This window comes from Plutella xylostella, chromosome 18, assembly GCF_932276165.1.
Source record: "Plutella xylostella chromosome 18, ilPluXylo3.1, whole genome shotgun sequence".
Lineage (NCBI taxonomy): Eukaryota > Metazoa > Arthropoda > Insecta > Lepidoptera > Plutellidae > Plutella > Plutella xylostella.
The window spans coordinates 2,104,582-2,129,459 of record NC_063998.1 but is presented as its reverse complement, the minus strand read 5'-3'; the positions used below and the strand labels follow the sequence as shown (position 1 = coordinate 2,129,459).

The following is a 24,878-nucleotide window of genomic DNA, read 5'->3' as shown; positions in this document are numbered from 1 at the left end:
ACTAAGGGATGTCCTTGCCATATACATCTACATATATGGACGAAAGCGCTTTCCCAAAGCAATACCACCATCGTACGTTGAAAACTAACAATAAACAAAATAAAAACTAAACCAACGCGAAAAACTCCCAACGTGTACCCGATCGCAAGAAAATTACTAATGGCCGCCGCCGCCTCTCGCATTCCCTTTTATACCTTCCTACTAGTCCTGTAAAACAAAATGGCGGACGCCCCGGAGCAGGGCCGGAGCAGCGCCGGAGCAGGGCCGGCGCAGGGCCTACGCAGGGACGGTGCAGGGTCTACGCATGGTCGGCGCAGGATCTACGCAGGGGCGGTGCAGGATCTACGCAGGGGCGGTGCAGGGTCTACGCAGGATCGGTTCAGGGTCGGTTCATGAAGTTAGCCGACTCCCTAAACAATTTCATAGACTACCTTTCACAGCAAAAATCTTTTTGAGAAATAAATGTCTTAAACCGTAAAATCCCTCGGGAAAACCCTTCCTAGCGCAACAAACCCTACGGGAGCCTCCTAACATAGTTTAAATTCATTATTTGCGGAATCATTAATGTTTCGGCATTGATGGAACATTACAGTATCCGAAAAATTCTACTTTTTGTATGAGGTCTTCATAAGCGCCCCTGTCGTGTCAGTACAGAGAACTTAATTGTTCTGGATAGCAGCACAGAAAATGTCACCAAATCACTATCAACACCGAATCAATGCCAGTGATGTTTTGCAAATATCATGATTGACTAATATCATGATTTTCGAATATTATGTTTTGCGAATATCATATTTTGCGAATATGATATCCTGCGACGGAGGGCATAGGATGATGGCTTACTGCCAGTTTCAATAATCGATATCTGTCCGTTACTTTCATACGATTTAGATAGAATGCTACTTTTTATGTATCTATGTATATAGTAATTGTCAGCTATCGATAGACAGAGTATTGAAACTGGCAGTTAGACAGAATTATATTATATTTAGGAGAATTAAGATTTAGGTATTAGAACTTCACAGGAGTATGTAGTTTTTCAGTGGAACCTCGGCGCACCTTCCGCTGCACATCCTCACACATCCGGCGGTACGGTCAGCAACGACTTTCATTGAGTTTTCTCCTGTAATTGCACCATCCCGCCGGCCGTTGCGTCACACTGGCTAGGTAGCGTCAGCAACCATATGAAGCCTTTTATATTGATGATTAAAACTGTTTTAAGCTTTTAAGTTTGTTACTTTTTAACTACCTATTTAGAATTATTATTAGGTAGCAGAAAATTTTGAATGTTTTCTATTTTTCAGTCACAACAACTGGCTAACTACCTGTCTAAATTTAGTTATCCCTGAACTCTACCTCGACCCATCATCATCTTAAAAATTCAAATGGAACATCGGCATCAGTTACCTTTGTGCCAATATATTTCAGGTCTAAAAATGACAGAACTGGCGAAATCCTCACTCCGTCAAACACATCCGATTACGGAAACCGAATAAACACAACACTTTCGAGACACAAGCGCTAACTCGACACCAATTGTCGAGCTTTACGGCTTATTTATTCAAAACATTACGGGCATCAAACGTCGCCGGGCGTGTGACATAACACCGCTCCATTGCTGTCGTTACCAGCGAGTGAGCTTGCACAACGCAGGTGGCGATCTCTCTACACCAACCACCAACCAGCAGTCGAGACCGACGCGAGCGGCCACATACACGCCTGCGCTGACGCTACCGAAAAAAAGAAACAAAAATTTCAAAAAAGGAACTTAAATTCCTTCGGAAATTTGAATTCCGAAAGTGAATCGGCGACTGAGATTTGAACTCGGAAAGTCTTGTGTGTGCGGGACCATAGAGTTTTGTGTTCAACCTTTTTTTGCCAAAAATATATTTTGTTATATTTATTTTTTGGAATAAATCTATTTGTTTTGGTATTGATAACTGGACCCGGTGGAGTGAGAGTGTGTGTATGAAAGTGCGACGGCATGCGAGCCTAGTTTTCACTTTCTACAGTGGGACGACCGGAACGGTGAGTTCGACCCCTTATTATACAATATGTGCTTTAATGCGCCTCTACACACATGCTTGTTACATTAAGGCATTTTCCATACAACTTCTTAGTTAATGCTAATAAAAATAATGTTACTGCAAATAATATACATACTTACAGAATATTACAAAATTTTAGAAACATCACAACTCGTTATACTTACTAAATAAGTATTTCTAGTATTTTGTAAATGTGTAAATAAACAACTAAAATAACAAAAGTTGTAGAAAAATATATTTTTTTAATTACAGTTTCAGAAACTTACAGAACTACTTAAGAAATTGATTTGATTAGGGTTGATTCTAGGAAACGTATATCCCAGAATCTACCCTAACCCTCACCCTACCCTAAATAAAAAGAAATGATAGAGTAAATTCTCAGATATATATATGTTTCCCAAAATCCACCCTAGGTTGATTACTCTAAATTAGTTTATGCCTAGGGTAACCCTAGATGAAAATTGCTCAACTATTTGTTCTGTACCGTTGTAGTAGCAGGTATTATTGTATATGTATGTAGGGCTGATTTTTCAATAGCCAGATAAAAGTTATCTGACGAATAATTCTGATGCTGTCACGTCTGAATGTTTGTATTAGACAGTGACGACAATAATATTATTCGTCAGATAACATTTATCTGACTATTGAAAAAAACAGCCCGTAATATGACAAATTATATTTACTCTTTCCTTTTTAGTAACCTTCAGTTAAAGTACGTTTAAAAGGTCTATGAAACCTAAAGTATACCTAAGACTACCGAACAGTTCTTAGAACCCCGTAAATATAGAACCTAGCTATATTAAAATTAAACTACACCGCCGTAAGAAACACTACAAAATATTCAAAAACCTCGACAACATTTCTGCGTTTTTAAGTTCTGACCTAAATAGTCTAAATACCAAGTAGCAATATTAGCCAGCCCACTTTTGGTTGGCGAATGACCAAGAAAAATTATAATTGAACCACCAAGTACGAGAGTTAGGTACGCTCTATAAAGTTTGTCGGAAATTCTGATTATATTAGTTACAGCAAAATATTTATGCACTCTATGACCTTTGGAAATCGTATATAAAGACGATACGGCATATCCATCCCGAAGTAGCAAAATAATAGTCTGATGACTAGACCGTAAGTAAGGGAATATATTATTTACAAAAGTTCTACTCGAGAGAGAACTACAGGAACTTCGCCCACTGTTAAAATATAATATAATAGACTAGATCGTGCTAGAAAATATCTTGGATAAGGACATTAGCCCAAGAGATCAAGCCGATCAACATGAGCTGGCCAGAAGTTGTGGCTGCTGCCTCTGATCGTCAGAAGTGAAAAGCTGTAGTTGCGGCCCTATGCTCCACTAGGAGTTAAAGGACTTAAGAAGAAGAAGAAGAATACCGTGCCTACTACCTACTATGCAAGGTCTGATTGTCATTCAAATCATACATTACTTCGACCGAATGGTGTAATGGCTAGTGACCCCGACTGCTATGCCGAGGTACCGGGTTCGATTCGCTGGGGCAGATATTAGTACGCGGGTCTTGGGTGTTAATATGTGTGTAATATTATATATCTATCTATGTATTTGGCCAATTACAGGTCAAATATATTATTATCAGATAAGGTAAGCGGTTCGCCTATATGCGACTATACTATACACCCACGTAGCGTAGCCAAAATTAATTCTATAGTTATGTTTCATGTTCCATACAACAAAGTGACAATGCAACATCACAACAATCAATGGCCGAGATGTATCGTGCTCGGAGTAGACATAGACTAAATAAAACTAGAGATTATAAAATATTATAAGTATTCCTCAATTTCATCAATGGCCTAAAACCAATTTGGACCCCAGAATTTGAAGTGATGCACAAGCTTTAGGTGTGTCATATGAAAAATTAAGGAGGGTATACAGAAATTAAGTAACAAGCCCTCAATCATATGATTTTTTACCTACTATGTTATATAAAGCACAAGGACCTCCGGAGCCTCCTGATACAGGTATTGTTTACTTAAAAGGAGACTCCATTTACTAGTACATTTTATGATAATTTTGTAAAAGGAAATAAATGATTTTGTATTTGTATTGTATAGGACCAGCGCTGTGGCCTTTATTGTCTACATCACATGCTGAGCTCGTGCCTTTTTGTCTCAGTTGCTGACTGGCCAGGGTGTGCCGAACGAGGCTCCTTTTGTGCCATTGTATAATTTACCCAATAATTATTTGTTGATTAATCAACATTTTTGTAAAAAAATCAAATACTTAGAATTTTTTATCGTGATCGCGTCGTGACTGCTGTAAAAAGGGGTCCATGCATTTTCTTGTTCTGAGGCTAGATGCTACGTGCTACAACAATGGCGCTAGCCTAAACGTGTTATGCTAAACATTAAACGTAGAGTGTGGCCCTTGATTTATAAGACTTAAGTGGGCCTTGGACTAAATAACTGTACTTATGCTGTTTCTGTTCTTATCATTGTGTTGGGTGAGATAGTTTTAATAGCAAAGGGAGTTTATACAGAGTGGGTTTTATCAGTGACGTTCACGTTACCTCATTATTGTAGCACACTTGGTTACTAAAGGTCTAGATGTAAGTATTTCTGTAGCTCACCCAGCGAATCAAACTATAAAGTCACTTTGTAATTTTGGATTAAAATATTTCCCAATCAATATAATTAATCAACAAAGAAGACCACAAAATACACAAATAATTGAACAGTTCGTGAATTCCCGCGTGCGCTCGTGCAAGCTCGAGCCGGCTCGACCAATCAGCGGCCGCCGCGGTGACATAAGAACTTTCACTGACAGCCGCCCGACCAATGCCGATTTTGTAATTGTATCGGAATTCCGATGCGATGTGCTTTCTTATTTTGATTTTAGTTTTGTATCATTCCGGCCAGCAGCAGTTTCGTAATCGGCCATTATGTATGACTACTGATTGTGGGACGCCTTCTACCGGTGCGAGCTGTGTGACCTCCTTTTAAACTGTAACCTGTTTTGGTTTTGACTCATAAGTTTAATCGAGATTTAATCTGTTATTAGGGCCTTACATTGAGTGTGAACCCATATTCTATATGTTCTTACTTCCTACCACAAACACCTAGAGAATTTTTATCAGGAAAACATCATACCTAAATCGTAGATATTATTTATAGGATAGCTTATCTATTAAGTATTAAGTACCTTAGTTACAAAGAAAATGTTGTTACTCTTATTAATTAAGCTAATCAAAATGGCAACAAAATTCCGTGCCCAGACGATTCGTTACTAATTAGCATTAATTAATTACTAAGATGAAAGCAAGTCTAAATTATAGTTAAGCATCAGAACAATAATTACCTCAAAGTTTTAATCTAAGGTGAACGACCGTAACTTTACCTTCTATTTAACAGTGCTGAGGAAAGTGAAAATCATCTTTTACATAAAAACCAATTAAACATGATTTCATTAAACAAGTATTTAGAAAGTATATAAATACCTATGTACTATACGCTCAGGTACACAGGGTTACTAATCCCCTAGAATCTACCATAGGTCTAACTAATGCCTTCAGAATAAAATTTTATGAGACATATTTAATCATTTTATATAAATCATGGTGACCATTAGCTACATAAATAGCGACATGGTACAGGTTAATACAAATATCAGACATACCTATAGGCACGTACAGAAGAATTCTATTGTCTTACAGTTGTAACCTACAAACACAATAATTATTACACGATAAATATCAGCTACTCATTTTTACAAGGTGCAAAAGTTATGTGACCTAAATCGAGCTAAGATATTTTCTAAAAGATATTCCGTGCGAAAAGTCTTCCGCGAATAATTGTGGTTGATGGTTATTTTTCACTTCGTTTTCTATCAGCAGAGCAAGTTGCACTCACAATCGAGTAAAACTCTGTGAAAAGAGAATGCGGAAAGAAAACTATTAATAACTTGACCTAGTTCGGTGGAAATCGAATTCTGTTCTTTCCTAGTGCTTGTAGTTATGGGCTTTTTGCTTAAGTTGCTAAACCTATTTTGAAACTTGATCATTGTTGTGTAGTATGTGAATGGGAAATCTCAATCTGTAGGTACTTACCTAGCAGCTTGAGTTTGGCAAACAGACTTTATATATGCACCTGTAGCTGTTAACAGAAGCAGATGATTCTAGAAATTGCCGTTATTTTTAATGTTTTATGGAACTGTATCATTTTGTACCGTCTCAAACTAATTTTTCACGGTCCTTATTTAGTCCTTCTAGGTAGGAGGTCTGTGTCTAGTGTCTAGGTGTGAGGACCTACAATATGCAGAAGATCTAGACATTTCACCTGCTGACAGTCTGGCGGCTAAACAATTAGTTTTCTCTGAACGCTCCAGTTCTCCGCTGAACGCATTCGGAGCCGCCATCATGCATGACCAGTACGTTTGAAAATGTTCATCACGGAATAGAAAATATACAAACTTAATTATTAAGCTTGTGTCAGGGGTCCGTTGTATTAAGGGTATAGTACGCCAAACAGAGTGACTCAGGGGGTCAATCTGGAAAACTTTTGTAAGTACCTATATCATATTTTGAAAATTGATTCTTCATTGAAACTTTGTTGGTTGTGTGACTTTTTATTTGAGTAGATTTCTCATTTGTTGAATGAACTCCTGAGTCCCCCCTCTGGCTTAGGTACTATACCACTTTTCAAACGCAACAGGGTAAATTATGCAATATGTAGGTACTTATATATACATTTTCCTCATTAAGATTATGTTATATTTAACTGTGTGTCAACCACTTAATGCCATCTTATACCGTTAACAGTAAATTAGGTTAATTCAATTCTTTTATCCTATTGTACGGCAATCAATTTGTAACGGCAATTATACATTACACTAACAATCATTTTACTTACATAAAACCTTGCTGTAATTTTTATGCAAATCATTATTATGATAATAAAATGTTCTGTTAAGAAAGGAAATAACATTCAAAACAATTGATACGGCCTAATTAGTACAACCTCTGTTATGGAAAACACCTCTCAAACAAATCCTTCCAATGTATTTACAAAGTCCTTGTGAAACGTAATGTAACCTTTGTACACATCTGTGTAACTTAAATTTTGACGCTTATTAGGTAATCATAGTAAGTATTAAGTAATATATGTTTACATGCAGTACGGCAGAAATATTTATTGATTCAAAATTTATAATATTTACTCTTTTTAAAAATAGGAATCAATTTCTCAATATGGCATCTGAAGCACATTGAATCAGTCCCATAGAGAAAATAAACTATCAGTCCCACTATTCTCTAATTTTTTGGGGGTGATGATGTTATTAAAATGATATAGATGACACAAAAAACACTTCCTAAAATATTAACCATAGACTTAGTATATAGTTTAGCCAGTATATACTAAGTCTATGATATTAACTATATTTAATACAAACGTTTTAATAATTAAATTAGTTATTAATTAGTATCGCTTTTATTTAACAGCCATTTGATAACAACCAATCGCACTCGGAGATAGCGAATAGAGGCAGATAGGTAAAGGTAACGGACCACGCGAGCTATGCCCGTTCAGTCGGTACATCTCATCCCCAACTTTCATAACAATTAGCCACCCAGTCTTCGAATATTTAACTTGAAACCACACAGCACACTGAATCTATTAGACCTGAGTAATTCCCACAGTTTTCTCCACAATTATCGACCGATATCGAAGTAGTAATTAGTGTAATGGCCCTTTGACGATTACCGCTCAACTCGCCAGTTTCCGATTACTAAGGGTAATCGAGTGGGTAATCGAGTCATAGTTTAGGTATGTTTACCTCTGCGGCGGGATGTCCATGTCCAACCTTCTTTCGCGTCCGGCAGTGAGTCTGGCTGGAAATGTCACTTAAAACAGCAACAAAAAGAAAAAAAAAAGTTGGGAAATAGTTTTTTAAAGTGTGCTTAAGATGTCCGTAGGGTGGCGTCGAAAGCCATAATACAGGGTTTACCTAGTTTGGTTTTCGATGTGTATTGCGTTAGGTTAACATTTATGCTCACACTACTATAGTTGTACCTACTTTAAAATTGACGTTGTATACCTACTACCGATGTTTGTAAATGAATAAAGATATTTCTATTTCTATTTCTAAAGTTTTAGAATGTTATTAGAAAAATACTTAATTAATAACTCCGGGTTCCCCTCATCTCGCCTAATCTTTATTGCCCAAAACTCGTTTCGCATAACTCGTATGGTCTAAACTTTTTAGGCCGAATCATCACTTTGTCAAGACATTTGTGGCATAAGACTCGTTTCGTCTAAAACTCTTTTAGCATAATCTTGAAACACCTAAGACTCATTTACTCAAATGTATATTCGTATAGGTATAATATTGTTATTCCAAATATTATCTTAATAAATAGTATATTAAGTATGTGGTAAATGTACATATTGCGGTATTTTTCCTACATCCCGAAAATCCGAATATCGAAAGGGTCATTACCATTATAATTATTACAAACGCCATTAAACACAAACATGGGATCGAAACCTAAAGATAGGTGCGACGACGAGCAAAGCGAGGAGGAGAGTGTTAGGTGCACATGTTCGTCAAAAGCAAAGCGGAGCGCAGCGAAGCGGAGCGTAGCGGTTCCTACATAGTGAAATCAATAGAAAGCACCAGTTGGCGTTATGTAGAGAGAGGCTCCGTCAAAGTTAAAGCCAAACGAATATTAATACTTTTGTGTTTGTATAACCTATGCCATAGCATTATTAGGCTATTCAAGATTTGCCCATACCATTATTAGGCTAAACAAGATTATGCGAAATAACTTTATATTGAACGAGATTTATGCCATACGATTTTCGGCGAAACGAGACTTTGACCTAACGTTACTATGCAACACGATATTTGGCAAATAAATCTTAGCCCAAAAAAGGTAGAACCAATAACTCCACTTATTATACAATATTTCACGTAATTAAACCCCAGACAGACGCAAAAAAGATCAACAGCCCTGCAGGCCCTGCACCTTTTATTAAGTAGATATATATAAAATCAAAAAAAGCAACCGTTTACATTTCATAGTAACTAAGTAACTATATGAAATTCACAATCGGTATTGTCCATTTAACTATGTCAACGACATACAAGAATTGCGACATTTCGCACGCACCTCGCTCGCGTCACGTGATAACAATCAAATCGTGCATTTTCCTCGACTGCATAGAATGGACGAAGATAGATATTGCTTTGTACATTTACGGAATTCCCAGACCGAGTGAATCATTCGCTTGCGCCTGCAGGCCATACTTTCTCCAACTGTAATTAAATATTTGCCGTAATCACGAATATAGTGTGCTAAGGTTTACTGGTACATTACTTATTGTTGCACGTTATCCGTGAATGCTAATCAGGTGTTTCTTGTTACAGATGAATCCCGTGGGCCATACAAGTATATGTGCCATACTCTGGCTGATTGTGGCCATCGCGGCTACAGAACCTTCAGACCAGAACACAACTACAACAGTGAAAACAGTGCGAACAACCATACTACCATCAAGAACAACCAGAACAGAACTAAAAGTATCCAGAAGTCTTAACCCTCAAGACACACAAACTCTCAATGTGAAAACTAGGACGGGGCATACGGCCCAGCTGATAGTGAAGAAGAGAGACGGAAGATCGGGCTCAGGCAGTACGACAGAGGCGCCGACCACTGCCGCCTCCACGACCACGCTAGCAGACGTCAAACTGAACTTCACGACCTACGACGATACGAAAAACAAAACGACAGAGAGCAGAGACCAAAGAAAACTCAATATTCTCACTCCAGCTAACAGCGATTTAGCAGGTTTCGATTATTACTCAAACAAAAACAAGAATGTAGAGGAACTAAGTGATGTCAAAGCGGAGTACGGCAACTGGTCGCCAGTGTCCGTGTACCCCGAGTCACACATCCAGGAAGATGGCGGGAAACCAGAGATTGACCCCGAAACTTCCAGTTACTACCCTACTTATGACAACGAACGGAAAACTGAAAACAAAAAAGTATACATTACATCAACGAGCTTCATCGATTATGGGGGACCCAGCAAGAACTACAGATTCGATCCGTTCAACCCAATGATAAAGAACGATAGGAACCCAGTGAACATCGAAGTAGTGAGCACTAAAGTATCTGATGGTTTACCTCAGGCTAAATCTATCAGGATCCCAGACCCAGTTATGATCAGCTCGGAACCCATGTATATTAAAAAGGCTATTGATAAGTATAACAATAAGCGCGGCCGGTCAATCTTGACGCTCGGTGAAGATGGCATCCCAGAGATTCATGGAATAAGAGTTCCTGACGACGAATCCGACAAAAAGACATGGCGTAATGCCAGAGTTGTTAACGGAGAGTTGCTTCCATACCCAACTGGCTACAAACCTGCAAAGGCAATCCCAGAAGCTGATGTTTACCCTGATATTGCTGGAGCAGAACCGGAACAAAGTATCGGTCCGTTTACTAAGGAAGACAACTTTGAGCCTAAAGCTGGACCTTACGGTGACGAGAACGTTGGAGTTCCGTACTACACTGCTCAAGATTATCCTTACGCTGAACAACACAATCACGATGAGAGCAAGTCCTCATATGGTCCGTTCACCAAAAAAGATAATTCTAAAGTAGCAAATTCGAAACTGATCGAATACATAAAACAAATTAACGACCAAGAGGCAAAACGAAACGATTACTTTAGCGGCAGAAGCTCAAGAGCATACAATAGAGACATGGAAGTTGCTGAAAGTCATATCCAAAGACGTATGTTACAGCATCCTGGAGAAGTCAGTTTCCCAAACTCAGCTTTGTACACGCCTAAAAACGCTAAACCTGGATTCGACGAAAGTGTCAGGAACCCAGTGTTACAGTACGCTCACCCGGAGCTTGGCATTCAACCCGCTAAAGCAACTGGAGACAATGTTGAAAGCCGGAAGGTAAAATACTACACGACCACTGTGCCAAAAAGTGCTCATCCTTACCCAATGGAGCCCGTGGACGGCTACAGCCAAAGCAGATCCCAAGGCGGCAACCAAGCAAACCGGTACTATGAGGATGAATACAAAAAGTTTGCCTACTACCAGAATGATCACCAGCAGAAATACCCCTACAGCTACGGATACATCAAGCGCACTCCAGAACCCTCTCTATGGAAGAAGCTGACCGACTCCATGAGGGACTCCATCCAAAGTGCCGGAGATGCCGTGCACAGTCTTGCTAGACCCATATTTGACCCCATTGCCCGAGTGACCCAGCCTGTGTTGGACCCACTAATGGAGGCCACCCAAAAGATCACGCACAACCTTGGATTCTCGAACTCGATCCAATCGCAAAGATACGCTCAGGATAAGATTGGTATTGCAGCTGCGGCGTCCAGCTCACCTGCTATGTTGCCAGCTATCGGGCTGATGGCCGGCGGGGCCGCGCTGGGGCTGGGCGCCGTCGCCATGGGCCGCTTCCTCGACGTGGGCCTCATGCGCAGCGCTGACAGCGACGACTACGACGAGCTGGACAAGGAACACAAGAGAGCCCTCATCAACGCACCCTACGACGTCGACGCCAAGTTCATCAGCAGACAGAAGCACTACGACGACAACTACAAGATGCCGAGTGAAAACGTTTACGTGGTCATGTCTCCCGACAACTCTGAGGCTCGTCGGGCTAAGAGGGCTGTTGCGGGCAATCCATTTGAGTCTTACAGCAGTCAGAGTAACATGCGAAGGAGGGTCAGGCGGAGTCTCCAGGACTTTGACGACATGGATGAAGAGTTGCAGCGCGTGGACGGGCGGCCCGGGACGCCGTCGCTGACCGCGGCCGCCATGGACCTGGTGCGCCAGACCGACTGGCGGGACTCCCAGTGCGCCAAGTACACCTTCTGCAAGGTCCTCACCTCCCAGTCATCAGACTCCATCTACGTCATGGAGAAGAAAATGGAATCGCTTCTAAAGTTGTAAGTATTGTTTGTACGTTTGTTTCCCACATAAAATCTCACCGTCATCGTATACTAAGAAAGTTATTGATCGATAAACTTGTAAGCAGACGCATCAATAATCGTAATGAAGAAGCAATAATACGCATAAAGTTCCCAGAGCCATCAACTTTCAACGGCGAATCTGCTGAATCACAGTTCTCAATGACACAACGAGCATTAGTAGTCAGGTGCGATGGAAAGGTCGAATCTCATGATCCCGAGTGGACGCGCGCCGGCGGAGTTGCGCAATGTGGTGGCACTTTCGACAACCTTCACGAGTGATGCAATGCCTAATAGAGATAGCTGCAGCTGTGTTTATGTTTACTGTATTATTTTCACACGAGCTTGTTTAGGGTATTATGATGTGTACAGATGGATAGATTAGGTAACAATTTGCACTTTTAACCATATGAGCTTTAGGAGATGAGTACGACAGAGTTATCCATTATTACATGTAGTTACTATAGGCGGCTAAAACAAAAATAAAGTATACATTCGCATAGAAAGCGACATTGAAAAAACAACAATTGCCGCAATCCCACGCTTAGTCAATGAATAGTGGCTTACTATAAAATGTTACATTATACATAACCTACCTGACTATCTAAGGGGTACATAATCAGTCATTCATAGCTCAATTACATAATAAAGTAGAGACCGTTGATGAATGGCCTGATGCATATTCCGCCGTCCATTGCTCTCTGACTATTGCCTGACTACTCAAACCACTGATTAGTTGCTTGGTACTAATGGCTCTTATTGTTAGGGTAATTAGTGAACCGTAGTTACCTACTGCCACGCGATAGTCGTAGGAAAACAAATTATGTTGTTGCATTTTTTGTGCTAACGGCCATAACAATAACAAGCCTTATAAATATGCAGGAAATGTCGGTAACTGTGCTAGCCACGTCATAAGACGTATCGATTACTATTTGCTATGTTTTCAGTCAGTTTGATTGGAAAAATCCTGACAGCGAATACGTGCGGTTCTGGTTAAGAAGTAGGTTAGGTTAGGTTAGGACACCTATGTAGGTACGTGTAGATAAGTAGAGTGTACTTAGTCTTAATTCTTATTGTACTGGTGAGAACACAAGGGCTAGTCTTTAAACTAGGATCAAATAGGGTTTGCCACCGTGATGAAAGGATTGGCAATCAGATTAGCATCAGTCGCTGCCCAGGCTTTGCCAAATGTAGGTTCCAGGTACAATACACTGGTACGTACAAGAAACAGGTGATACTGAAAATAATTATAGCATTCCAAATACAAGCTACTAAAAGCTGATTATGTTAAGTTTTTTACATACGAGTACCCACATTATTATAATTGAACGCTTATATCATATATCTTCATAGGTATAAGTATAACTAAGGTAACTTACCTATACTTAGCCAGTGAAGTGGTCAGTAAAACTTTCACTCTTTTCCAACACTATCATATCATATCACGTAACCGAAGGCTCTCGGATATCTCCGTGGCTTGCATATAACATAACATGATAACCATATTAAATAGCTAGTTTCATATACTTAATACATAATTCAGCATGGCGATCTGCCTGGAATACTTAATTAATTTAAATCTTGATTAAGATTTAGATCTTTGTATTATTTGGTACGTTATTAAAAAAAATTGCTTACACCATTACACATTATCTTAAAGGTGAAGTGGAAGACCAACTAGCGCTGCCAATTGAAAAAAAAAAATAACTTACGTTGAGTTTTTCCCAAAACTGCCGCGTTTCACAGGAACTGCGCCCCATGTCTACATGGGGCGCAGTTCCTGTACGTGGCTCTCTCAAGTGAAACCTTTGTACAAATCCCATTAACTAGGTAATTTCAGCTCTGCCAGCATATTAATATTTTTTTACGATTATAAGTAGGTACTTATGTACTTATGTACCATTTAGATGTAAAAATACCTAATAAGCAAAAATAACCCCTTTTTTATGTCACCCAAATTCAGGCAATCCTTTTTTATCGCTGTGGTGCACGCAGACTTTATCCGAGATAACCTAATTTCCGTCAGACAGCTTGCCGCCAAAAAATGCACGCGCCGAAAAAATTGGGTGCGTCAAGTGCGTTCATAACATCGATTGTTGCGTAACGTCACGTTCAGAAACGTCCGGTGTCTGTTGCTGGTGAAAGTGGTCAGCGACTGCATTCCGCGGGGAGCGTTCGGAAACGCATGCTTATTCATTTTATATAATAGCCTGTTGCGAGTTGCGACCAAAACAAATAGGTTTCGAGCCCGTCGGTCGGTGCATGAATTTTTGTTTGCGGTTGATGTTTCGAAATGGTGCGTTCGTAAATCCAGAAACATCATAATGTTTTGATGATGAAATCTATCTCAAAGCAGACATTTCAAATTTATGTTTCTATCATTATTTCAATAGGTAGGTATACCTATATTTAAGTATAATGTTGAGGGTTATGTTATGGTTGAAATTACACGTTTGAATATGAGAATATAAATCATGCCCAACATATTTAAAGAATGCATTGTTCGGTTGTTCCACAAACGCACTAGTACGTACTTAGTGCCCGAAATATAATTGGCACATGCACAAATCAGCCCTCTTATCGCCCTACCTATGCTACATAGTAAATTACACATCGGGGCAGAAGGTACCTGGCTGGATATAACCGTGACAGCCACGTACGCATATAAAAAAAAGAAAATATTTCCCAATCTGCATAACTTGACCTCCTTTCACTCGCAAAAAGATTAGATTGCGCAATGTCCAAGAATGAGGTGATAATTTGCTAACCGACCTGCATGCTGTCACCTACTAAGTAGATGAAGTGATTCACTGACTCCATCACCACCGAAGCACCGGAACTAGGAAATCGATTCGCATTCAAACAAGTTCACTGATGTAATCATAATAATGTGTTTTGACTAAATTAAGTCTTTAATTCACTCATATGTCGTACAAATCTTCCACTCTGTTTCCTGCTGTTTTAATGCGTTCGTTACTTAGTTACTGTTAATGAAAAACATTACTTTGTAGGTACTACCTCTCCTCAACATCTTGCTTGATACGAGTAAAGTTAACCGACTTAACTGATAAGGTAATAGCTGAAACGAACAGCTAAACTAAACTAAACTTTTATGAACTAAACTAAACATTTATGATTCAAAAATATCTTCACTGTTACTGTAGTTGGGGCAGAAACGTCCATATCACAGAGTATATCACTATAGTCTATCACTAACCACCCCCTCATCCTCATTCCAGGATATCCCGCGGCAGCAGCGCCAGCGCCACGGCGGTGGCCCACCAGCTCGGTGACGTCATGGCCGCTTCAAGAGCCCACCAGTGCGACAGGTTCCAGTGTGAGAAGCACTGATGAAGAGGACACACGACGCCCGCCCGCGATCGAACGAAAACTTTTTGGAGAAAATAGGTTATAAAACTCCTTGCGTGCCGGTTTTGTTTTTAAATTGTTTCCTCGGTGACGTAAGCTGAATGTCTATGAATTACGATAGGTATTTTAAGGAAGTTTTATCTTTTCTTAATTGTCACAAGATAAAACGATAATCTAAATCTAACTTAACGGTCGAATTGTAGATTTACAGTCAAGTGGCGCGGCTAAAGTGTATTGTTTCCATCGGTGTTGTGATTTTTGAAGGATATAATTATTTTGATGAACGTTTAAGGCGGTCTTTGATCGAAGATTATTCTACAGTGACTAATGAAAGGAGATATCGCATGCACATGCAATCTCATGTGAATGTTAGATAAAGCGATGTCGATAGCGATCGTCATTTTTGTCAGAATCAGTGCAAATAAGTTATTTTTCAGCACTATGTTTTTCCTTTGACCATCTATCCGAAGTTAGATCCCAGAATAACATGCACCTATGTAAAGCCTCATAAGGTGGATAATTGAGTCCCACGTTGGGCGCCAAATTAATTTAGGTCCCACAGTGGGCGCCAAAGTAGTTGAAATACAACAATGCGCAATCTTAAACCTTATCAGTGCTATATCTGACGGTGTACGGTGATTATGTTATTTAGAATCTTCTTTTCAGTAGTGGTACTACTAGCTTTCATTACATTTCTTTAATGAAATGTGTCCAGTGATTTCTTTGAGAAATTATTATTTATTTTATTTAAAACTACAGATTAAGTATTTAAAAACATATTTTAATTTACATCATAGTACATAACCAGGGTGATATGAATTTATTTTTTATGGATGACTAGCAATTAAGTTGTTTTGAACAATTTAAGCCATATAGTGAGTCGTTCCTTTTAAAAACGAAAAAAATATACAGAGGTGCTCCTGTTTATCCAGGGAATTCTTTGTTTGTTTAGCTTTATGGTCACCCTGTGAATTTTACTATTTAACTTGTATTTATTGTTACCAAATACTTATTTATTCTACTGCCCTACACGAGGCTATTTATTCAGGTTTATTCAACCTTAAATTATTTAACTTATTATTAGTTAAAAGTTTTATTAACTTAGCAGGAACAGTCAAAAAAGGAGATAAATGTCTATTTACTAGGCAATTACACTTTAGATTGTGACTTATGTATAATCTTATAGTGACTTTTTTTGGTATTATAGTGGAGAATGCATTACTAAATTGTATAGGTATGTTTTCTTTAATTGGTTGTCTACTATTGTACTGTGAATAAATTGCTCAACATAAAGATTTTATAACTTTGAATAGCTTTAGTGAGGACTTAGGTCATAGTGTTTATACTTTAGTACTTAAAATTCCACTAGAATACTTTCAAGCATTTACTATAACATTCATTTCATATGATTAAGTTATTTACTTATTTATGGGTCTGCAGAAAGTGTAAAAATGTTTTAATTATATTTATTAGTTCACTAGATTAAAATCATTTTATCAATTTCGGCAGAATCCTTATTTTTCTAATGAAACCGTCTGAGTTTTTAAGCTGTAAATAATGCTTACACAAGAAATGTAAATTATTTAGGTATTTATTTTGATAATAAATTTTATAATGAATTCCTGTGTTTTAATAAAATATTATAATATTATCTATTAATAAATTAGACTAGGTAAATCGAAGCGCATCCTCTCTTGTTTACACGTTAATTTTGAGTGCCAGATTTCCTTTCATTCTCATTTCCTGCTTTCTTATCGTCATCTTCCTGTTTACACTGTTCCGTTTCACAGTTTAGATTGAGTTCAGCATTGTCCGCTACATGGAGGCAAAAAAAACTAAATTGGTATGTATTCAGGGGTGGTTTGCGCTTGTCAACAACCATAGATATTAGAGAGCTTATTTCTAAAATAGAAAACTATACTCGTAACTCCTTATTCTAAGGCCATACTTTGTGAGTATTGTGACCTATAGGTATAATTTCAAGAAAACAATATTCAAGTTTAGTTTGAAAAGAAGGGAACAAAATTTGATTAGAATGACGAGCTCAGACACCCCTTACAGCTACTTCGTATACCACTTTTCCAACTTCTTCTTTAAGTACCGTCTCCTAGCGGAGGTTGTCAATCATCCTGCTGATTTCCGTCTTGGAGGCCAACTCTCCACTTTTGCAACACCCTGTATATGATGGCACTATGAGACCTACCAATATGATGTACTCTGTGGACCTACCCTGCGCCGTGTCGCCGGCGCCGTCAGCCGCGGTCGGAGCGGAGACCACGAGGCACTCCTCGCATGGCTGGCATTCCTCTTGCATGCGGTACATCTGCATAAAGTGAAAATTGTGATGACATCATCATCACTGGATACATGTCTCCTATATCTTATTCCACGGGGAAAGATATCTGACAGATTACAACGGTTCATTCAATATCCATAAGAGCAATAGGTTACTTAACAAGTACATAGTAGTCCCGGAATTCTTATGTTTTTTTCACGCAAGCTTAAAAGCCTAAATCTCGCGCAGAAAAACCATTTACTTCTAAAAAGCGCTGTCTTCCATAGGGCTACGACAGATGGCTGTAAATTTTTATCGACCAGGACACACAATATTAGTCTATGGACCAGGAGGTCATGAATCAGTACTAGCGCTGTCTGCGATAGAGCTACGATGTATTTACGCATATTTACCTTCCCATCATCGCCATAAGCCTCATACTGCCGGTACGGAGGCTGCGGCGGCAGGTCCGGGGCTCGCTGGCGCGCCACCGCCCTGGTGAGCAGGGTGTGCGAGCCGCCCGCCCAGCGGAGACACGAGTGGGTTCTGGAGATGAAAGGGTTTTGGAAGATTGGGCCAGGTTGTGTAGAGCAGCTGTTACTAGAGATAAAATAAGTGGGAAGAAAATAGGGTACTTATTAACAATTAGAGAGACATACGAATAGGGTGAGATAGAATTAAGGACTCGATGTGAAGCATTAACTTCAGCCACTTCTTGTAAGCGCGCTCAAAAGCCATTTTAGGTGATAGCTGTCTTTACAGGAAAGCGAGGCAAGTATGAGTATTATCAGTGATTAAAGTTTCGTTAAATTACCTGTACATGCTAATTTCGCGTAGGTACATAAAATGTATCCTATACCCAACAGTGGGCGATAGAATTAAGCCTGATGATGAAGTACCTATACCTGCCCATTCTGCTCATATTAGAGGTGTAACGAAAACACCCTCCACATACCATCTGAAACCAGCCTCACAAAAACACCACAAACCTCGGATCAGGCGGCCTCGCAGTAAGCACTCCCCTTATGCACAGACCGGGGTCCTCGCCAGCCGGCCCTGGCGGCGGCTTGAACTCGGGCTGCAGCGGCGGCAGGTCATAGGTGGGCTCTGACACGCGCATCTTGGCTGGACCCTGGCAGGTGGCGCAGGCGGCGCCTAGGTTCAGCTCCTTGGTTATCAGGGCCGCCTGGTGAAGGTGAGGGATGGTTAGGGAAATAGAAGGAGGATTAATGTACCGTTTAAAAAGTACCTCGAATATGGAGGAGTAATCAATAGCGCTAGTTGGACAGACAGAACGGGGAATTGAAAGGAATGATTGCTAAAGATAATGACTCGCTTACATTTTATTGGGGTGTCATAAGAGAAAAACAAGCCATAGGTAACGTTCTGAATGAGGTCCTTGAGTCACCCCCTTGACTATAACACTTTGGCAACACAATTTATGACTCACTTAAGGGGCTCTATGATAACCTAGGTATTATAATGATGAGACAATTAATAGGCTACAAGGAGCTAAAAGAGCAAATTCATCTCACATAAGGTTCCCCGACGGCCAGCGCCAGACACTGTATCGCCTCGTCCAGGCTGCGCAGGCGCTGGACCGCTTCTTCACGCAGCCGCGTTAGCTGCAGAACTAGTGCCTTCGTGTCTAGTTCCTCCTTCAGGTCGGCTAGGGCTTCCTGGGGAGGTATTGTGTGTGATTCATCAGGGTTTTAATGTCCTCCTAGCCGAATTTCGACGCAGGAGTAGATTATAGTGCCCAAGTGTGTGCGCAGTACACAGGAGCACTCTCTGTTCCATCACTCTCATAGCCCAATGGGACGGATTGACCGACACGACTGGAGAGAGCTAGGCGCAGGACCGACTGCTTTACATGCCCATCCGACAGCATGGATCGTTTCACTGTTTCGGACATCAGGTGATCAGCCTTCTATGTCCTAACCAAACTTAGAACCACAATTTAGAAACACAAATTGATGGTCCCACCCGGGAATCGAACCCGGGACCCCTGGGTCATGAAGCGAAGCTTCTACCACTAGACCACAGAGGCAGTTACATCAGTGTTTTATACAGGCAATGATAAGTCTTTTTGCCAGGGATTAGGCCAAAAATGCGTTTCCGACTACTATCGGCTACCTGTCGTGAAAGATGCAGTGTTTAGTTTGAATAGATTTAAATTACGACGAGTTATGATGACTTAGTTGTGACTAGAGGATAGGGACAACTAAAGTATCACGTCTTACTACTATTTAATCTAGATGCAGTAAGTAAAACAGTAGATATGCAGGATACGTAAACAAGTCTAAAATGTAGCTGCAGAAGACCCAAAAACCCACACCGCCTTAAACCTTATCTTCATCATCCTCACCTCCCAAACCTCCCCCTGCCGCTGGAACTTATCAAAGCACTTATCCAGTCTCCCCTCCAGCAGTTCCTTAGCCCTCTGGAAGTCTTTCTCCATCATCATCCCCTGCAGCAGCGCCTTGCTGGCCTTGTCCCGGAGAGCGTCCTGGACTTCTTCCCGGTCAGCCTTCTCCTCTCGAAGAATGTTTATTGCTTCGTTCAGCTCCTGGAGATCGGTTTTTGTTGTTAGTAAATTGACTAAAGTGTTGAAGACGTAAATTCTGTTTCCCGGCTGGGTAAGGTAGATGTTTGCTCTCAAATCTAGGATGTGGAAGAGAAAATTCAATGGTGTGCCCGAATGTTTCATTAGGACCTCATTAGGAATACCATAAGGCTGGATAAAATGGAAGGTCTAGAACAGTATTGCAAAACGACGAAAAACATCTAATTGAGAATTAACGCAACCCGCAACCTATACGGTAACCATTACATTCATATTTAGGTAGGTACTATTTCTTCAAGATTCTGAAAAACATGCTAACCCCATAACTTTCCGTAAGACGATTCTGTGTTTCAGTTTGGACAGCGTTTTCGAATATGACAGCCTCTGTCTGGCTCATCAACCCGTTGTACCGATCCGTCAGCTCCAACACAGCTACACGAATAACAATTAAAGACTGTTTTTTAATCTCTGATACTAAATTTACAGATTCTGAACGGTTCATCGACAGTCGATTGTCCCGCGATTAAGTGACGTATCGTTTTATTGGCGGGACCATCGACTGTGGATGCACAGAATCTATCAATTTAGTATCTGAGATAAAAACAGACTTTAGGTTAGAAAAGTTATAACTCTAAAATAAATTACCTAAGACCCGCTCTGAATCTAACGGAAACAGTTAGTTTAGGTCATAAGTATAATAACTGTTAGTCATGGCCTCACTCATGGCTATGATTTAATGATCTGTTTAGTTACGACACGGTTTTTTTATTTAAATCAGAGGCACATTACGACTTCCGAGAAATAGAAATGAGCAGCAACCTAATTAGAATACCTGTGTAGTATGGGTATTCTTAACACAGCCGAATACTGTAAGAGCTAACGGACTAAGTAGGTATCTACTGAGTAACAAATTCTACCCAATTAGGTTTCACGTCTTGGAAATTTTCTCTGAAGAAGTCGTGCGTAGAAGACTTTCTGTGTGAAACTTAGGTTTTACCCGTAGATAGGTCGGAGGCACAGAGGGGGCTCTCTGTAGCACTGTGCCTCTGAGAGAGGTCAGGTTCCTTTGCTACAAATTGTACCTACCTTAGGGTGCTTACATAGAGAGGCAGGTTCCCTGTATCTACCTGTATACCTGTAACTTGATTATGCGAAAGCGCTCACAGAGAGTTACCTAAAACTTTAACCGGAAACTATCACGGTCCGTAATAAACGTTTAATAATAAAAAACCTCGAATAAACAGCAGGTTACCGATACGAGTAGATACTTGATACAGGCACAGAATAATAACTAGTGATACAGGTAACCAGTATTTCTCTATGTAAGCACCCTTGGTCTAGACGGCGTATACTACCGCCTAGGTCCAAGGTAGTATAATATGGTTTATCTTATCTCACCAACAGTCTCAGCATTGGGAACGGGCCCCTGGAACACAGCTAGACCTTTGTTCAACTCCTCTTGCATTTCCGTCACTTGGTCTGCACACAAATCCGCCTAAAATAAACCTCCACAAAATCAGTAAATTAAGTAATTGTACCTTTTTGAATGACAGGTACTTATTAGGTAGGTACTTACCCATTAATTATTTTTTGTGTTAAATTTTCGACTTGATCAAATTCCATGTCATTGGAATCGTTGGGACATCATCATGGGTCATGGGGTATGTATGCTACACATTTTTTTTTATTGTCAAAAATCTCCTCATCAGTAAACAAAATATTGAAAGAAACGCATATAAATACCTGGCCTCTAATGGCTTCTTCTAAGCCGCGAAGCTGCTCAACATAATCGCTAATCAAATCTTTAATTTCATTTATTTTTGGGGCCATCTCTAGAGTATCACCCATTTTATCGCCTTAAAAAAATAACATAAGGAAAAATAAAAAAGCGTTTATTTGATGAGGTTATAGGGCTTTTTTGTAGGAAGGGTAATAGGTAGGTACTTAATCGATTTATTTCACTTTGTATCTTTTTCTAACTACGATGCCTACACTACGTGTTACATACATACTTTTATAAATAATAGGTAAGTAGGTAGGTATATATTTACGTATTTCCATGGTGTTATTGTTGGCTTTCTCAGCAGCGACCAAAGCCTTCGTCATAAAATCATTCATAACCTTCTTCAGATTGCTTTGTAGATTATTTATAGCCTCCCTGAAAAAAATATCAGATCTTTAAGTAAGTGTCTATAGATAATATCTTGACCACTGGTTATTTTTTAGTCTATAAGAGCGTATTTTTTTAAATTTAACCAGAGAAATCATTTGTTGCTGTAATTTTTTCAGGAAATAATGGTAATGGTCACTATATTACTTAGCTATCCCTATATTTTTATATGAATCCCGCACTATGAAGCTACTAGAGGGTAATTATATGTAATTGTGGTAGGTTGTTAGGTATTTACTAACTCCATCTCATCGCGTGTTACTCCATCTTCAGGCAATTTTCCAGGCGGCATCACCTTATAAACAACCAGCAACATTAACAAAATTATATTATTGGATATTGCATTGTCATTAATATGGACATAAATTAAAGGAGGGCAAAGCTCATTATGTAAGTTGCAAAAATCTGTGCGGTATTACCTACCACTAGGTATTGGTACCTACAGCCACCCTACCTGCTCGTTATTAAGCATAGGAGGACCATCTGGTCAAAATTCCTTTAAAGTCGGAAAAACATTTCGTTTCTAAATTATTTTGATTAACGGGTCCACTTTTTCGCAATAAATTTCTTTGAATTAACTCTAAATAGTGGTTATAGCCGCGCCTGGATTCATACATCAGTAAATGGTCTAACCGACAGCACCGCTTGACTGGCACCGGTTCCCGCTCCTGCCCCAGCCTCGGAGCTCAACAGCTCCTGTATCTTGCTGGCCATGTCCGCGGGCAGGGCGCCACTGAGCGCCAACTTCGTCAGGAGGTCCACCATCCTGGCCACGGAGTCTTCTGTGGCTTGCACGCGGGCTGTGATCTGAGAACGGGTAAGAATTATGCACAAACAATTCCCGAATATGTAGGCGTAGTACCTACCAACCTACTAGTAGCTACCTTCGAGAATATATTTTGACGATAAAATTTTCCATCCTTGCCCGAATGCCACGGGATTTCAGGGATTGCATATATTTTCTACCTTTAGGTTAATTAGAGATAGTTACCTAGGTTCATCATGTATCGTACTATACCAATCTTGAGTGCGCAGAATATACTGATTAGGTCCCCTTGAAGGTGCGGGTGGAATGAACACAAAGTGCATAGAATGACAGATGGCTGTTATTTTCCTCAACTTAGATAACGTGCTTAATTTCTAGTGACCAACCTGCTTAGCATCCAAAGCCTCATCAAGCGAGACCTTCCCAGCCTGTATATCACTAGTCAACTGTTCATTAGTCGGCAGTCGCCCTGGGCTGGCGACGCTCTGCAGCTTCTTCACGGCTGCTGCCAGGAGGTCGAACTCGGAGCCAGAGACCACCTCGATGCTGCCCACGCGGCGGCGCCCTGAGGGTTGGCCTGGTGTTTTACCACCAGCGGGCGCTCCTGTAAGCATAAGCAATCAGTAATTCGTTTACTACGATTAATGTGTATAAGAACTTACTAGTTAAAATTCACGAAACTTGATGAAAAATGTTTAAAAAATCACTAATGTGATAATAATACGAGTGAATTTATTTATCTCGAACTTACAGTTCTACTTACTTAGATACCTACTCAACACATCCAATCTAACAAGAATAAAAACAACTCTAAAAAGTTACCTGAACCAGCCTGCCCATCTCTTCCAGTCCCACCTTTGTCCTCCGTCTCTCCTTCATCCTTCACATTGCTTTTAACCTTCAAGTTTTCACCATCTTTGGGAAGCTTTTTAGCATCTTCTGACTTGCCATCTCCTCCTTTCTTTAGGGACACAGTTCTTTTGTCTTTTTTGTGGTCTTTGTCACCTTCTGGCAGTTTATCTTTTTTCCAATCAGCAGAATCAAATTCGGCGTCCAAGCCATGCTTTAACTCGACATGATGTTCTAGCATACGAAGTTGCCGAGCAAAGATTACAAGTAGCTCTTGGATTATCTTGAAGTCCACTTTGTTTTCCTGAAATATTTGGTAGTAAGTAGTACCTACCTAAAATAGCTTACTTTAAGGTAATAGATGAACGATTATTTTATACCCTGATTACACCTACTGAGTTGAGTGGCGAGACAATATCCTCGGCAGATCTTCGACCAATGAACGCTGTCTCGGCCACTTTACTCGGTAGGTGCACCTATTCAGGGTATAAATACCTCTAACCCCCGTTGAGTAGCGATATTGTTCATCAGAATACCTCAAAACATAATCATATTATAGCAATGGAACTAACATCAGGAGGGCCCATGGCCCTGGCTATCAGGTTTTCAACAGTCATAAGAATCGTAGCGTCGCTCTGGTGAATATATTCACTCATGGCTGTCGTTTATAAATATTTCTCGATAAAAAATCTTCAAATATTTGGATGTGTTTCTTTGACAACCAACAATATTAGTCTATGCATGTAAGTTGAATTTTGTGGAATTCTGGCAGAAGAATAAGGACTGGCGGAAGACGGGCGGCAACAAAATCTGGTAATCTTTCACTAATTATTTTTTCGCAACAAAACTTAGTT

General features: G+C 39.9%; 2 protein-coding genes across 2 annotated transcripts; one reads left to right on the top strand and one right to left on the bottom strand.

Moving 5' to 3' along the window:
- Nucleotides 1-1,681: 1,681 nt before the first annotated feature.
- On the top strand, nt 1,682-16,513 carry LOC105392324. The gene is made up of 3 exons (XM_011563935.3): nt 1,682-2,028; nt 9,451-12,008; nt 15,269-16,513. Exons 1-3 carry the CDS (start codon nt 1,969-1,971, stop codon nt 15,378-15,380), a joined length of 2,730 nt encoding a protein of 909 aa, XP_011562237.3. The 5' UTR covers nt 1,682-1,968; the 3' UTR covers nt 15,381-16,513.
- A 578-nt stretch (nt 16,514-17,091) lies between these two features.
- Nucleotides 17,092-24,814, bottom strand: LOC105392334. The gene is made up of 15 exons (XM_048627426.1): nt 24,597-24,814; nt 23,998-24,328; nt 23,562-23,779; nt 23,043-23,216; nt 22,652-22,704; nt 22,291-22,397; nt 21,983-22,095; nt 21,638-21,734; nt 20,559-20,671; nt 20,042-20,242; nt 19,209-19,352; nt 18,663-18,859; nt 18,087-18,219; nt 17,628-17,721; nt 17,092-17,213 (listed from the first exon to the last, which is right to left on the bottom strand). The coding sequence occupies exons 1-15, from the start codon at nt 24,678-24,680 to the stop codon at nt 17,104-17,106; spliced, it is 2,169 nt and encodes a 722-aa protein (XP_048483383.1). The 5' UTR covers nt 24,681-24,814; the 3' UTR covers nt 17,092-17,103.
- Between the last annotated feature and the right edge of the window lie 64 nt (nt 24,815-24,878).